Source organism: Bufo bufo, chromosome 3 (assembly GCF_905171765.1).
Source record: "Bufo bufo chromosome 3, aBufBuf1.1, whole genome shotgun sequence".
NCBI lineage: Eukaryota > Metazoa > Chordata > Amphibia > Anura > Bufonidae > Bufo > Bufo bufo.
The window spans coordinates 265,212,182-265,229,795 of record NC_053391.1 but is presented as its reverse complement, the minus strand read 5'-3'; the positions used below and the strand labels follow the sequence as shown (position 1 = coordinate 265,229,795).

The window sequence follows — 17,614 nt, the reverse complement described above, 5'->3', positions numbered from 1 at the left end:
GTAAACTACTGTACGGGCACACGGCAGGGCGCAGAAGGAAAGGAATGCCATACGGTTTTTGGAAGGCAGATTTTGCTGGACTGCTTTTTTTGACACCATGTCCCATTTGAAGCCCCCCTGATGCACCCCTAGAGTAGAAACTCCAAAAAAGTGACCCCATTTTAGAATCTACGGGATAGGGTGGCAGTTTTGTTGGTACTAGTTTAGGGTACATATTATTTTTGGTTGCTCTATATTACACTTTTTGTGCGGCAAGGTAACAAGAAATAGCTTTTTTGGCACCGTTTTTTTTTTTTTGTTATTTACAACATTCATCTGACAGGTTAGATCATGTGGTAATTTTATAGAGCAGGTTGTCACGGACGCGGCGATACCTAATATGTATACAATTTTTTTTATTTATGTAAGTTTTACACAATGATTTCATTTTTAAAACAAAAAAAATGTTTTAGTGTCTCCATAGTCTAAGAGCCATAGTTTTTTCAGTTTTTGGGCGATTATCTTAAGTAGGGTCTCATTTTTTGCGGGATGAGATGACGGTTTGATTGGCATCTATTTTGGGGTGCGTATGACTTTTTGATTGCTTGCTATTACACTTTTTGTGACGTAAGATGACAAAAAATTGCTTTTTTTACACCGTTTTTATTTTTATTTTTTTACGGTGGTCATCTGAGGGGTTAGATCATGTGATATTTTTATAGAGCCGGGCGATACGGACGCGGCGATACCTAATATGTATACTTTATTTTTATTTATGTAAGTTTTACACAATGATTTCATTTTTGAAACAAAAAAAATCATGTTTTAGTGTTTCCATAGTCTAAGAGCCATAGTTTTTTCAGTTTTTGGGCGATTATCTTGGGTAGGGTATGATTTTTGCGGGATGAGATGACGGTTTGATTGTTACAATTTTGGCGTACATGCGACTTTTTTGATCACTTATTACCTTTTTTGGGAAGTAAGGTGGGCAAAATTTCAATTTCATCATAGTTTTTTATTTTTTATTTTTATGGCGTTCACCGTTCGGGTAAAGTAACATGACCGTTTTATAGATCAGGTCGTTACGGACGCGGTGATACCAAACATGTGTAGGGAATTTTATTTTTTTCATTTTTTATCAGTGATAAATGTGCTTTTTGATTTTTACTTTTTTTCACTTTTATTCACTTTTTTTTGACCCAGACCCACTTGGTTCTTGAAGATCCAGTGGGTCTGATGTCTGTATAATACAGTACAGAACAATATATATTGTACTGCACTGTATTTTACTTACACTGAACAGATCTATGCCTTCAGCACAGATCTGTTCAGCACCATGGACAGCAGGACGCCTGAGAGGCGTCCTGTTGCCATGGGAACCTTCCCCGTCTGCTCAGTTCTGGTCAGAACTTCGCAGACGGGGAAGGGTAAGGAGGGGATCTGTCGGGGGGCTGTCTGGGGGCTCTCTCCCTCCCCATCGGGGGACTGCAAAGGCACAGCAGCCCCCCGATGGGAGAGGGAGGGAGCTCCCTGCGCTGTTAACCTTTTCCATACAGCGGTCCGTACGGACCGCTGTATGGAAAGGGTTAAACGGCTGACATCGCATCGCAGATGTCAGCCGTTTATACCAGGGTGCCAGCAATGTGCTGGCACCCTGGTATACCCACTAGAAACCAACGATTATACAAGGGGAGGCGGGCGGGGGATCGCGATCCCGCCTGCCGCACCGCCCGCCTCCCGCCCCCACCGCCCGCAACCCTCCCCCTGCACCTCCCGCCACCATAAAATCATTCGGGGGTGCAGGGGGGGGGGTGAATAAAACGTTTTTTTAGGCATATAAAGTTTCTGATCCCCGCGGTCAGGGACCGCGGGGACCAAAAACTGCAGAAATCGCAGCAAACCGCAGGTCTGAATTGACCTGCGGTTTGCCGCGATCGCCGACATGGGGGGGTCACGGGACCCCCCCGCGCATTTAGCCTAGGTGCCTGCTCAATGATTTGAGCAGGCACCGGGTTCCGATTACTGCCAGCCGCACGGCAGTGATCGAAAATACACAGGGCGTACATGTACGCCCTGTGTCCTTAAGTACCAGGGCACAAGGGCGTACCTGTACGCCCTATGTCCTTAAGAGGTTAAGTACCAGTTCAGTTCTGAAATCATTTTTTTGGGCTTACATAATAGAACCAACCCATAAATGACCCCATTTTAGAAATGACACCCCTCAAACTATTCAAAACTGGTTTTAGAAATGTTGTTAACCCTTTAGGTATTCCACAGGAATTAAAGCAAAATAGAGGAGAACTTTCAAAATGTCACTTTTTTGCAGATTTTTAATTTTTATAAAAAAAAATCCTGGAACACATCAAGGGTTAACAACAAAACAAACCTCAATATGTATTAGCTTGATTCTGCAGTTTGCAGAAACACCCCATATGTGTTCGTATACCGCTGTTTGGGCACACGGCAGGGCACAGAAGGCAAGGAGCGCTGTAATGGTATCAACCGTTGGCGACGTCCTTCTCCCCTAGTCAGTGGCACTGTAGAGTTGCTCCAGAGACTTCCAAGCAGAGTTGTGATTCCCAGTAGCTGTGCAGCTCTTACAAGAGCTAGTAGGGATATAGCTGTTCCCTACAACACGTGACAAGGCTGCGAGTTGAGGGTAAGAAGAACAGTCTTTATTGGTGCCACACTTGGCCTTATATGCAAGTCCCTATTCAAGGGGACCTCCCCTCTGGACCTGATGGAGAACTGGGTGACAACCACACAGACCAATGGAAATAACCACACAATCTGGGACACTCCCAATCAGGACACACAATGCCTCCCCTCTGCCTGGAAGATAATTAGGTCAGATACTGTATGTAACCCAATCATCTCCAGAGAGGAAAACCATATATTTTTTATAAAGCATTAAAAGGTACCCCAAAATCCACAATATCCCCACAAATGTGTCACCCCCTGATAGCCCTGATCTGGGTGACCAAAATATCCAAAAATCACCCAGATCAGAGAAAAGGTTAAAGAATTTCCTGGAGGTCTCGTTTCTGACCGACCGCACACGCTGCTCCCGCCCAAAATAATTACATAGAATCAGGTTGTGCGGTCGAAACGTCTTTTAATACTTAACAGTTCGCAACTTTATTTTGTCCATAAACCTTGTTCGGGGGTTCGACATAATTAAACGAAATATCTCAACAGACAAACAGAGGGCTTCTGTTACAAGTGCCATATGGTTTTGGAAGGCAGGGATTTTGCTAGAATGGTCTTTGGGCACCCTGTTGTATTTGAAGAGGCCTTGAGGTAACCCCACAGTGAAAACCTCCAAAAAGTGACCACATTTTGTAAACGACACCACCCCAGGAATTTTTAAGGGGTGTAGCGAGCGCTTCACTCAACAGCTGTTTCATAGAATTTTTTATACTTGGGTGTGAGAATGAAAAATCACATTTTTTTTTTTTTTTTTACAAGAAAATGGTGCTTTAGGCCTAAACTTTATTTCTCACAAAAGATAACAGGAGAATATCCCCCCCAATTTGCTACCCACTTTCTCCTGAATACAGTAACACCCCGATTGTGATCGTAATTTGTTAATTGGGGGATACGACAGGGCTCAGAAGGAAGGGAGTGGCATCTGGATTTTCTAACATGGAATTTTCTGTCATGGTTTTTAAGAGCAATGACTTTTTTTTATTTTTTGTTGAATAAGCTGCGTGAGGGCTTATTTTGTGCAAGACAAGCTGTAGTTTTTATTGGCAGCATTTTTGCGTACATTTGGCTTTCTAGTTGCCATTTATGTCATTTTTGGGAGGTGAAGTCACAAAAAAAGCCGTTTGGTGTCATTTACACATTTTCTTTTAAACCGTTCACTCGATATATCATATGATTTTTTTTTATAGATCCGGTCATTATGAACGAAACGATACAAAATATGTGTAGTTTTTTTATTTTTACGTTTACACAATAAAAACATAAAAAATAAATAAAATCATGTTTTTGTGTTGCCATTTTCTTAGGGACATAATTTTTTTTTCATTTTTCTGGCTATAGTCTTGTGTGAGGGCTTGTTTTTTGCGGGACGAGGTGACATTTTTATTGCTACCATTTTGGGGTACATATGACTTTTTGATTGATTATTATGTTTTTTCTGAGGTGACAAAAAAAAATGTTTTGGCGTAATTTTTATGTTTTTTTTTACACCGTTCACTTGATGGGGTAGATCATGGGATATTTTTGTAGAGCCAGTTGTAAACGGACGCGGCAATACCAAATATGTATACTTTCTATTTTATTTTTTTACATCGCTTCCTGATCTGTATACACAGTGCTCGTTGAACGCTGTGTATACAGCAATCTAGAAGGCAGGGACACCGAGGAACAGATTGATCTCAGCGATCTCTGAACGGACATTCAAGAGATAAACCGACCACCTAAAGACGTTTATAGTCAATGGGCGGTCGGAACGATCCCCCCGTAGACCCTGTTATATGGTCAGTCCCTGCCTTTTATTGCCTTATAAGTAATATCCTATTTCTAATAGGACACTGAGAGGCAGGGAATGCTACCTAGATGTGTAGCACAGTGATGGCACAGGCTCAGGAGTTGACACACAGGATAAGTTGGCAGGACTGGAGCAAGCGCCAATTCTGCAATTTTAACCCTTTAGATGCAGCATGCTCATGTAACAAAAGTCTTGCACATGGGGTAATTTACTATATGGAAATACGCCTAAATTAGGCGTATTTCAGGCACAGATGGTGGCGCAGTTAGTTGCGCCATTATGTGTGACTTTTCCCCACTCACGCCAGGTCTAAAATTGTATGCGTGGCGTGGGCGGGGGCGGGGAAAATTGTCTAAATGTAAGACAGCGCGGAAAGCTGTTTTACATTTAGAACTGGTGCTGGATGCGCCAAAGTTACAGAGAGGCTACCGCCTCGTCATAACGTCAGTGGAACTACCGCCAGCACAGGGGGCTTTATAAATGTGCCCCATAAAATGTATCCATAACATTCTTATTAGGTTACTGCAATAATTGTACTTTTTAGGCCTCATTCACATTTTCACGAACGTGTGCAGTCCATATTTTCTGCAGACTGCACACGTACCAATTGATTTTAATGTGTCTCATTGACACATCCATTGAAGTCTAAGGGTCTGTGAAAATCATGGACATAACATGTATGGCATCCGTGTTTGGTCCATTTTTCAATGATGCTCTAGAAATACATTTTCAACTGAGCATTGTCCGTGGAATATGGATGACATGCGGAGGGCAAAAAATTAAAACACAAGGACTAAACACGGATCCTTCACAGACATATTCACTGGTGAAACATGGTTGTTTTAACGTCAAACGGACACGAAAATGTGAATGAAGCCTTACTGAATGAGGAGGAGGCCCAATTCTGAATTTTGCCCTGGGGCCCTATGATTTCTATGTACGCCCCTGGTGTGTAGAACAAGATTTCTATACACTGTCATAAGCCTCAATGTTATTTTGAATTAAAAAGTCATCTAAACCTTTTTTGAAGCCATCTACTGTATTTGCTGTGACCAGCTTCTGTGGCAGGCTATTTCAGAAATTCATAGACCTTACTGTAAAGAATGCTTTTCGCTTCTTATGACTGAATAATTTTTTTTCCAGGCGTAGGGAGTGGCCACTAGTAGGAATCATTGACCACAACTCTTCAGATATGATTGTGAAGCCAATTTTCAATCCAATTACAAATTATATTTTCTAAACCAATATAACTCAATTTACCCATTAGTCGTCCATGTGGGACAGTATCAAACGCCTTGGCAAAATCCAAAAATACAATATTGACAGCCTTCCCTCTGCCCACGCTTCTACTCACCTCCTCATAAAAACAAAATCAGGTTAGTCTGACAGCTTCTGTTCTTAGTAAAACCATGTTGGGTATCACTTATTATATTAATCCTGTACATAATTCTGTACGTTGTCCCGTAATCCTGTATAATCCTGTACGTAGTCCCGTAAAAGGCCCTCAAACATTTTTCCCACTATGAATGTTAAGCTTACTGGTCTATAATTTCCTGGTGAAGACCTATCACCGTTTTTGAAAATGGGCATCACATTTGGCTTGCACCAGTCCCTTGGTACAATGCCTGTGATGAAAGAATCTATAAATATTATGAACAGAGGCAAAGCAATAACTGAACTGAGCTAACTGAAGTTACCATTCCCGTCTGTCATACACTTACATTACAGCTTCAATGATACTCAATGGCAATGAGCAGTTTTTCCAGACAAAACAACATAGCTAAAACCAAACATTCAAAAGGTCAGTCTATCTGGTTTTGGTGGTAAACAAGTCTGGCTTTTTCCCTCCAAAACAAGCTTCTTTAAACTGGAAAATTACCAGCTGCTTATGCAAATTCCCAAAATCTCGCAGCATTCATTAACCCTTTCCACAAAGCCTGGCAAATGCAGTGCAAATGAACAGGATAGATATCACAACTAGGGATGAGCGACTCGACTTCGGATGAAACATCCCAAGTCGATTCGCATAAAACTTCATTCTAATACTGTATGGAGCAGGAGCTCCGTACAGAATGAATGTATTGGTTTCGATGAGCCGAAGTTATTGCTTTGCGAAGTCTCGCGAGACTTCAAGCAATAACTTCATAAATTAATTTGTACTGTAAAAAAACATTTACCGAACTCGGGTTCGGTTCCAAGGTACCACTTGGAACCGAACCAGAGTTCGGGAAATGTTTTTTTTACAATACAAATTAATTTATGAAGTTATTAAGCAATAACTTCGGCTCATCGGAGCCAATACATTCTAATACTCTACGGAGCTCCTGCTCCGTACAGTATTAGAACAAAGTTTTATGCAAATCGACTTTGGATGTTTCATCCAAAGTCGATTCTCTCATCCCTAATCACAACATATAAAATGCAGTTACACCGTATTAAACAGTGCATGTTAACCCTTTCAAGTGAATTAAAGATGTTTATAACTTTGCATAGGGGAAACAGGGGCAAATGTCCACAAATATCCCAACTTCACAGTACCCCTGCTGAAACACAAGCTCTATTAAAATATAACATGAGCCACACCGTCAGGTCAACCTGTAAAAAAAATTATAAATAAAAACTGCAAAAACAGACTTTTTTCCCCCCTCACAAAAAGAGTAATACCATGGTACCAATCAAACCATCACCTCATCCTGCAAAAAAATAAGAAACCATCCAAAAAACTGAAATAAATGTAAAAAAAAGTTGACATATTCTGCATCATCGCATCAGTAATGAACTGATCTATAAAAATTTCACATGATCTACCCCGTCGTGAAAAAAATAACTGTCAAAACAGCCATTTTTTGTCTTGAACGATGAAACAATCATATGTACCCAAAATTAGTACCAATAAAAATGTGTACTCTTCCCGTGAAAAACAAGCCCCTACACAAGAAACTCAGAGGAAAAAAATGATAATAATATGGCTTTAAATATACAGACACAAAAACATGATTTATTTTCAAAAATTATTAATTACAAAATTATGTAAAACTGAAACAAAATAAAAATACACATATTTGGCATTGTCGAGCCCGTAACGACCGTCTCTATAAAAATAACACATGACCTATCTTGTCAGGTGAACTCTGTAAAAAAAAAAAAAAAGTGTGCCAGTACAGCCATTTTTGGTTACCTAGGTTCACAAAAAGTATAATATTGAGTGATCAAAAAACATATGTACCCCAAAATAGTACCAAAAAAACTGTCACCTCATCCCATAGTTTTCAAAACGGGGTTAAATTTTGGGAGTTTCTACTGTAGGGGTGTATCAAGGGGACTTCTAAAGAAACATGGTAAGTTAAAATTATCCCAGGGACATCTGCTCTCCAAAACCCATATGTTGCTCCTTCCCTTCTATGCCCTGCCGTGTGCCCATACAGCAGTTTACGACCACATATGTGGTGTTTCTGTAAACTAAAAAATAAGGGTAATAAATATTCAGTTTTGTTTGGCTGTTAACCCTTGCTACATGACAAGAAAAATAGTTAAAAATGGAAAATATGCAAAAAAAAAGGAAATTTTGAAATTTCACCTTCATTTTCCTTTCATTCTTGTGAAACACCTAAAGGGTTAACAAAATTTGTAAGATCAGTTTTGAATAACTTTAAGGGTGCAGTTTCTAAAATCGTGTTATTTATGGGTGGTTTCTACTATGTAGGCCCCACAAAGTGACGTCCTTAAAAAAGTGGGTTTTGGAATTTTTGTAGTGGATTTTCTGTAAATTTGGATTTTGTTTTTATAACTAAAGGTGAAATATATAGACTCAAATTTACCACAAACAAACACAAAGTACATTATGTAACCAGAATCACATGGATAAGTTGTACTTAAAGGACCTTTGATGATGTCATCAATGGGAGGAGCCAGAACAGGAAAACAATAAAGCCTGCATTAGTAGAGGGAAATGTGTGTTTTTATTAACCCGTAGAGGACCCTCGCCGTACATGTATGGCGCTGGTGGACGTGACTTAAGGACCAGCGCCGTACAGGTACGGCGGGCTGATCAGGCAGGTACAGGAGCTGCGCCCACCCAATCAGCGGCACAGACCCAGCAATCAGAGACAGCCGAGGCCCTGCTACATACGATGGCATCGGTGAAAACACAGATCCTGGTGTATTAACCCATTGTATTCCGCGGTCAAAGCTGACCACGGCATGCAGAGGGATTGTGGAGGGTACTGGTGCCCTCTGCATCTCCATCGGGTCCCCGCGCTGCAGTGGCGAGAACCCGATTGCAGAGAAGGCAAGCCCGATGCCTTCCATAGGCATCAGGGCTTGCCTTCTACGGAAGTGTCACTGTACCTTCTGTAACAGAGGTTAGAAGATTGGAGAGACTGAAGGCACGTGAGGTTAACTGACAGTCTCTTGAACTTGTTGTTTGGTAATGACAACACCTCTTGTCAGGTGCAGCTGGCGGTCATTACTGCTTCCCTATATAGTTTGGTTTCACACTTCATACAATGTGGTTGATATTCTTTGCTTGGATTTAGAAGACTTGGTGTGTGGACCCTACCTGTGTTCCTGCTCATCCATTTTCTATAAGTTAAGTTGTACTGCTCTTTGTATTTGGTTATTCCCTTGTGCTTCTTGTTACTAGGCCTCAGGGAGATGCTTGTTCGTTCACCTGGGAAGGAACCAGTAGTCTCATTCCCTTTCACTGCCTATAGGGTATATCAGGGCTCTTAGAGTTTAGGTTTCGGCGTATGTATTTTCCCACCTTCAGGGTCTATACATACTGACAGGAGTCAGGGCCAGATCCAGGGGTTTCCTAGGAGGTGACCTTTCCCCTCTCCCTAGCCTTGAGGCCTAGTTCTTTGTCTTCTCCCTTCTGTGGTCTTTCTGGTGTCCCTCCCCTCGGAACTATTCGTGACAGTTAGACTTTGAGATCCAACCCCTTAGGCTGGGACTCACAGGCAGGCTGTCGGCATAAAAGCTCACAGCCAATGCATTACAATAAGGTTGTACTGTAATGAATTGCAGAGAGGATCAGACCCCAGAAGTTGAAGTCCCAGAGTGGGACGACAAAAAAAAAAAGTGTTTTTCATAATAAAAAAATAAAGTTTCAAGTAAAAACAAAACCAGACAAATTGGGTATTGCCTCGTCCGTAACGACTGGCTTTATAAACAATATCACAAGATCCGCCCCCTCACCTGAACGCCGTAGGAAAATAAAAATAAAAACTGTGCTAAAAACAATCATTTTTTGTCACCTTAAATCACAAAAACTGCAACACCAAGTGATCAAAAAGGTGCATGCTTCCCAAAATAGTACCATCAAACGGTCACCTCATCTCACAAAAATTTAGCCCCTACATATAACAATCGGGCAAAAAATAAAAAAAACTATGGCTCTCAGAATATGGAGACACTAAAACATGATTTTTTTTGTTTCAAAAATGCTTTTATTGTGTAGTACTTAAATAAATAAAAAAAACTGTATACATATTAGGTATTGCCACGTCAGTAACAACCTGCTCTATAAAAATATCACATGAACTAACCACTCAGGTTGACACCGTAAATTTTTTTTTTTAAAAACTGTCAAAAAAACTATTTTTTGTCACCTCACATCACAAAAAGTGTAATACCAAGCGATCAGAAAGTCATATGCACCCTAAAATAGGACCAGTCAAACCGTCAACTCATCCCGCAAAAAAGGAGACCCTACTTAAGAAAACACTTTCAGAATGTGGAGACACAAAATATTATTTTTTTTCACAAATGCTGTATTATGTAAAACTGAAACAAACAACTAAAAAAAGTAGTCATATTTGGTATTGTCGCGTCCGTAACAACCTGCTCTATAAAAATACCACATGATCTAACCTGTCAGATGAACACTGTAAATAACAAAAAATAAAAACGGTGCTAAAACTGCTTTCTTTTGTTACCTTGCCTCACAAAAAGTGTATTATAGAGCAATTAAAAATCATATGCACCCTAAAATAATACTAAAAAAACTGCCACCTTATCCCGTAGTTTACAAAATGGGGTCATTTAAAAAAAAAATCTACTCTAGGGTGCATCAGGGGGTTTTCAAATGTGACATGGCAACTTAAAATTATCTCAGTGAAATCTGCCCTCCAAAAACCATATGGCGTTTCTTTCCTTCTGCACCCTGCTGTGCGCCCGTACAGCAGTTCACGACCACATATGGGGTGTTTCTGTAAACTACAGAATCAGGGTAATAAATATAGAGTTTTGTTTGGCTGTTTACCCTTGCTTTGTTACCGGAAAAAATTGATTAAAATGGAAAATCTGCTAAAAAACCCTAAAGGGTTAACAAAGTTTGTAAAATCAGTTTTTAATACCTTGAGGGGTGTAGTTTCCAAAATGGGGTCATTTATGGGTGGTTTTTATTATGTAAGTTACTGACCTTAACCTGTCCACTTCAGTAAATCACATTCTCTTCAAAGGGGAAATATATTTTTCAAATCTTCTGGTGTCTAAACCTTGTGTGCGTCTTATAGTCTGTTGCATCTTATAAAGTTAAAAATACGGTGTATTGGAAAATTAAATAATTTTTCATTATACAAAAAACCCTTTACTTGCTTAAATCATAAAGTTGGCCATAGACATTGTTGGCTGCACCCCCGACATTTGCCTGACATGATCTAGATTTCAAATGACCGTTCCTTTTGTTTTCAGAGAGATAAGCAGCTGCCAGAGGTGTCTGGCAGCAGCTTTCTCCGCATTCAAGAAACATGCATGCTTAGTCAGGATAGAGCGGTCGGCCGAACGTGTGTTCAGCTGGCAGCAATGTAATGTGTTTGGCCAGAGTAATATCCATTTAAGTCCTAGTGCAAAGATAGGATTACCTGATTGGGAAGCCTGCTGCACTTATATGAATGGTTTCCACAATGCCACATGCTTCCAGCTGACTGAGTACCTAAACCAAACAAATATACAGCGTGTTAGGAACACTACACATAAAGACCACAGTTTTTTTTCTCACCTGTATTCACCTGTTTTTCAGAAAGTAATATTTAAGGGGAATTGATTGTATGGGGTCTAGTTACGAAAAGTTCCACTTTAAAAATCATTCACAAAGAGGGATTTTAAAAATTACATTGACTATTGCATTAAAGGCTAATCCGCTGTCAGCATATAGAGGAAGCTGCTAAATCATCTACTCTAAAAGAACTCTTCATGAGTCGCAAATAGAGATGAGTGGATTGATTTACCATAATATGGAATTGTTATGAACTTCCCAGAAGCTTCGGATTTCAGTGCATCTGAAACTTTTGGGGTTAGTCCCACATGAATATTTAAAATGGCGGCTGCAATTCTATAAATCAGAAGGATCGCAAACCTAAGCAGGAAAACCCGGACCAGAATCTATCCTCACCATTAGGTCATGGAGCGATCCCTTCAGAAACAGAGTGCGTAACCACCCGCTGTGACCTTCATATAACAATCGATAGGTCGTGACACCCAGTGATCTATCCCATAATGCCTTCACTCGAATACAGCCAACTATGAGTCACTATGGATGTGTCAGTCATAGAAAATATAAAACATCCCAACCTGGAAATGCTGCTGCTTTCTGGGGATACACATATAAGATGTCAAGCAGAGATGCAGTAAAACATAGAATAAAGAGAGAGTGTTTAATAGTGAGAAGAGAATAGTTTAATTAGTTAACAATAAACTGATTGATATTAGAGATAAGAGTCAGACTTAGTCAAGTGTGTCAAGCAGCCATTGTTGTCAGTACGCATTTTTAAAGCATAGTTATACTACAGTTAATTACCCTTTCAGGACCAGGCAATTTTAAGTTTTTTACTTCCAGCCTTCCCAAAGCCATAACTTTTTAATTTTGCTGGACAAGTTGTACTTACCAATGGGGTGGAATAAAAAAAAATTAAAGATTCCTATGTGGAAAAATGGACCTGTCACTTTCTTGCTCCAGGTCAGTATGATTACAATGATACCACATATGTATGCTTTTCTTGCATTTTAATAATGAAAAAATATAAACTTCTTGTTTTGCATTGCCATATTCTGACCCCTCTAACTTTTGTTGTAGTTATGTGTATTGAACTGTGTGAGGGCAATTTTTTTGTGGGGCGATCTGTACTTTTCAATGATACTATTTTGGGGTTTGTTTGAATCTTTGATTACTTTATACTCATTTTTTTTGTGGCCATTTGGACTTTTTTTCCATTTAGCCTTTTTCCATAAGGGATAAATATTTACATCTTTTAATAGTACCAGCGTTTTTGCAAGTGGCGATGCCCATGATGTTAATTTTTTTTTATTGTTTATGTATTTTTTATTTTGTGAATTTTTATATTTCTTTTATATTTAAAAAAAACTTTTCTTTTTTCTTTTATTAAAACTTTTTAATAGTTCCCCTAGGGAACTTTAACAAGCAAAGCAAATCACGGAAAAAAATAATAATAAAACATCCTGCACGATATGATAATGAATGTTGCGGATGTACATGGCTACATTTATACAGTCACAGAAAATAATGCACTATAATAATAGATGCAAGCATAACATATGGACTAAGCCCTCACTATATTGATAAAATCTGAGACACTTGGTTAATACATTTTGATCAAAACACATCTAAGCTCACCTAACAAGTGACAAAGTGGTCTCAGTTCAGTCGGGTCCTACGCTAAACCTGCCTATGCCGTTATGCATTTATGTTCAGGAGCGCAGACCCCACACATATAGTGTGTTGCTCCTAGTTACCTCCATAGAGGAGTTATGATCAAAATTTATTGACCAACTGTCTCAGATTTTATCAATAGAGTGAGGGCTTAGTCCATATGTTATGCTTGCATCTATAAATATAGTGCATTATTTTCTGTGACTCTATAAATGTAGCCATGTACATGCGCAACATTCATTATCATATTGTGCAAGATGTTTTATATATTTTTTTCTGTGATTTGTTTAACTTGTCTTGAAAGAGTGGCACCTTCATTTGTGAATACGCTCCTATCTTGGGAGTAGTATTCATGTGCACTTTTGCCCCACCAATCTAATAGGCGACCTTGATTAAGGTGGTACATATAGTTGTGTGTGCTCCTCCTCCCACCGGTTGCTGCTGCACATGGAGGTAACTAGGAGCAACACACTATATGTGTGGGGTCTACGCTCCTGAACATAAATGCATAACTGCATAGGCATGTTTAGCGTAAGACCCGCCTGAACTGGGACCACCTTGTCGCTTGGTAGGTGGGCTTAGATGTGTTTTGATCAAAATGTATTGACAAAGTGTCTCAGATTTTATCAATAGAGTGAGGTATTAGTCCATATGTTATGCTTGCATCTATTATTACAGTGCAGTGGTGCCCAACCATTTTTCGTCTGAGGGCCGCACTAGACTTGATATAAATTTCGCGGGCCGGAACCAGGTAGCTTTGCCAGAAAAAAATGCAAACGCTGTGAGGGGGCACGTGTGAGCATTACTACTGTGAAGAGGGCACATATCTGGCATAACTACTGTGAGGGGGCACATATCTGGGCATAACTACTGTGAGGGGGCACATATCAGGGCATAGAATAAATATAAAATGTAAGTTAGTTGTGCACACCTCATATGGAAGTATATTTGTATACCCACACAAGACTTTCCTCGTATATAACGTTCAATATTTATTATACATATATACAATCTCTTAAGTGTTTGTATATCATTACCGGTATTTAAAAATATTATTCACTATATTGTGATCATAGAGTATGGGTCCATTCACACGTCCGTTATAACACTCCGTTTCCGTTCCAATTTAAATCAGAAGGTTTTTTCGAATCCATTAATTTCAATTGCCTCTGCAAAAATGCGGACACCAATCATAGTGCTGTCCGAATCACATAATCCGTTCCGTTTTCCTATTTTCGAGTATGCGGATCCTGAAAAAAAATTAAGCTTGTCCTACTTTCTGTCCATTTTTGGGTCCGTTGTCCATTCAAGTCAATGGATCCGCATAAATGAGGATGACATGCACAAAAACCATCCGAATGTCATCTGATTTTGCGGATCCGTTGACAGGAAAATGGATGGAAAAAAAAAACCTGAATAACGGAAACACGGAACGGATTCGGAAGCATTTTAGTAAAAAAACGGAAGGTTGTACTGAATAACGGATCCGCAAAAAAAAGGAACGTTTATCTGGAAAGTTAAAAATACTGACGTGTGAATGGACCCTATATACACTGCTCAAAAAAATAAAGGGAACACAAAAATAACACATCCTAGATCTGAATTAATTAAATATTCTTATGAAATACTTTGTTCTATATATAGTTGAATGTGCTGACAACAAAATCACACAAAAATAAAAAAATGGAAATCACATTTTTCAACCCATGGAGGTCTGGATTTGGAGTCAAACTCAAAATTAAAGTGGAAAAACACACTACAGGCTGATCCAACTTTGATGTAATGTCCTTAAAACAAGTCAAAATGAGGCTCAGTAGTGTGTGTGACCTCCACGTGCCTGTATGACCTCCCTACAACGCCTGTGCATGCTCCTAATGAGGTGGCGGACGGTCTCCTGAGGGATCTCCTCCCAGACCTGGACTAAAGCATCTGCCAACTCCTGGACAGTCTGTGGTGCAACGTGACGTTGGTGGATAGAGCGAGACATGATGTCCCAGATGTGCTCAATTGGATTCAGGTCTGGGGAACGGGCGGGCCGGTCCATAGCATCAATGCCTTCGTCTTGCAGGAACTTCTGACACACTCCAGCCACATGAGGTCTAGCATTGTCTTGCATTAGGAGGAACCCAGGGCCAACTGCACCAGCATATGGTCTCACAAGGGGTCTGAGGATCTCATCTCGGTACCTAATGGCAGTCAGGCTACCTCTGGCGAGCACATGGAGGGCTGTACGGCCCTCCAAAGAAATGCCACCCCACACCATTACTGACCCAATGCCAAACCGGTCATGCTGGAGGATGTTGCAGGCAGCAGAACATTCTCCACGGCGTCTCCAGACTCTGTCACGTCTGTCACATGTGCTCAGTGTGAACCTGCTTTCATCTGTGAAGAGCACAGGGCGCCAGTGGCGAATTTGCCAATCTTAGTGTTCTCTGGCAAATGCCAAACGTCCTGCACGGTAACCATGGTTACAAAAGAAAGGTGAAACCCCAGCAGAAGAATTGACACGGTTATTCAAAGCAAATTCAGCCAAAGGAAGAAATTTAACCCATAATTGCTGGTCATCAGCAACATACAACCTCAAGAATTGTTCCACAGACTGATTTAGGCGTTCAGTCTGCCCATTACACTCAGGGTGGTAAGCGGAGGAAAAAGACAATTTAATTAGAAATTTTTGACAGAAGGCCCTCCAGAATTTGGACACAAACTGCACACCCCTGTCAGAAACAATATTTTCCAAGATACCATGCAATCGAACAATTTCTTTCACAAAAATAGATGCCAGGGTTTTGGCATTCGGGAGTTTAGACAGGGGAATGAAATGGACCATCTTGCTAAACCTATCGACCACTACCCAATCCACAGTCTTACCCTCCGCAGGCGGTAGGTCAGTTATAAAGTCCATCGAGATATGGGACCAGGGTCTACTGGGAATGGGTAAGGGTCGTAGGTTACCAGCAGGGCGAGTCCTAGGTGTCTTGGACCTGGCACAAACCTCACAGGCTGACACGTAGGACTTGACATCCCTAGTTAGAGTGGGCCACCAATAAGATCTACAAACCTGATCCTTCGTGCCCTCAACACCCGGATGTCCGCAAAAGGCAGAATCGTGACACTCACCCAACAGCTAGAGACGAAATTGTAAGGGAACAAACAACTTATCTGTTGGGGTGGATACCGGTGCCAGATGTTGTTCAGACCTAATGCGAGCCGAGATATCCTGGGTTAGAGCTGCTATGAATATTTTTGCTGGTAGGATGGATTCAGGCGGTACCTCATTAGGTTGAAAAGCATGGAAGCTCCGCGATAATGCGTCCGCCTTCACATTTTTACTTCCCGGCCTGAACGTAATGGAAAAATCAAAACGAGTAAAAAACAGAGCCCATCTGGCTTGACGGGGATTCAACCTCTTAGCAGACTCGAGAAACATGAGGTTTTTAAAAACAAGGTTTTTATGGTCAGTGACAACAGTTACACAATGCCTTGCCCCCTCCAGAAAATGCCTCCACTCCTCAAATGCCCATTTAATGGCCAGCAGCTCCCTATTCCCATTGTCGTAGTTTCTCTCCGTGGGAGAGAATTTCCTGGAGAAGAAGGCACACGGTCTCAGGTTAGTGAGGCTAGCAGGACCTTGTGAAAGGACTGCTCCTGCGCCGTCCTCGGACGCATCCACTTCCACAATAAAAGGTCTCTCCTGATCAGGCTGGATCAGAATGGGAGCGCTACTGAATGCCTCTTAATTTTTCAAATGAAGAAATGGCCTCAGTAGACCAATTCTCCAAATCCGCCCCTTTCTTAGTAAAGTCGGTCAACGGTTTAGCAATTACAGAAAAATTCATAATACATTTACGATAGTAATTGGCGAAACCTAAGAACCGTTATAAGGCCTTTAAGGATGAAGGTCTTACCCATTCCTTAATTGCTAGTACCTTACCAGGATCCATCTTGAAGGCGGGAGGAGTCAGAATATGCCCTAGAAACAGAATCTCCTTTACACCAAAGACACATTTCTCTTGCTTAGCGGATAGCTGATTATCCCTCAACACCTCTAATACTTGTTTAACATGAGACACATGGGATTCGAAGTCAGGAGAGAATATCAAAATGTCGTCAAGATAAACAATAACAAATTTACCTAAGAACTCCCTAAGAATGTCATTCATAAATTTTTGGAACACAGCTGGGGCATTGCTGAGTCCAAAAGGCATCACCTGATATTCAAAGTGTCCTGCCGGAGTATTGAACGCCGTCTTCCATTCGTCTCCCTCCTTGATTCGGATTAGATTGTATGCCCCTTTCAGGTCAATCTTGGAAAACCAGGTTGCCCCTAGAACCTGGTTAAATAAATCCGGAATCAATGGGAGGGAGTACAAACCGGATTCCAAAAAAGTTGGCACACTATACAAATCGTGAATAAAAACTGAATGCAATGATGTGGAGGTGCCAACTTCTAATATTTTATTCAGAAT

At 40.6% G+C, this 17,614-nt stretch overlaps 1 protein-coding gene across 4 annotated transcripts in view; it reads right to left on the bottom strand.

The window, feature by feature from the left end:
- MYO19 (myosin XIX) overlaps positions 1 to 17,614 on the bottom strand; it is a 1,002,409-nt gene that overhangs the window by 152,238 nt on the left and 832,557 nt on the right. For all 4 annotated transcript variants that reach the window (XR_005777529.1, XR_005777530.1, XM_040424125.1 and 1 more), the window contains exon 18: positions 11,341 to 11,411. Coding sequence is in view for 2 of the 4 variants with exons in the window: in XM_040424125.1 (XP_040280059.1) it covers positions 11,341 to 11,411 (71 nt within the window). In the remaining 2 variants the exon portion in view is untranslated. The remainder of the gene's footprint in view (positions 1 to 11,340; positions 11,412 to 17,614) is intronic.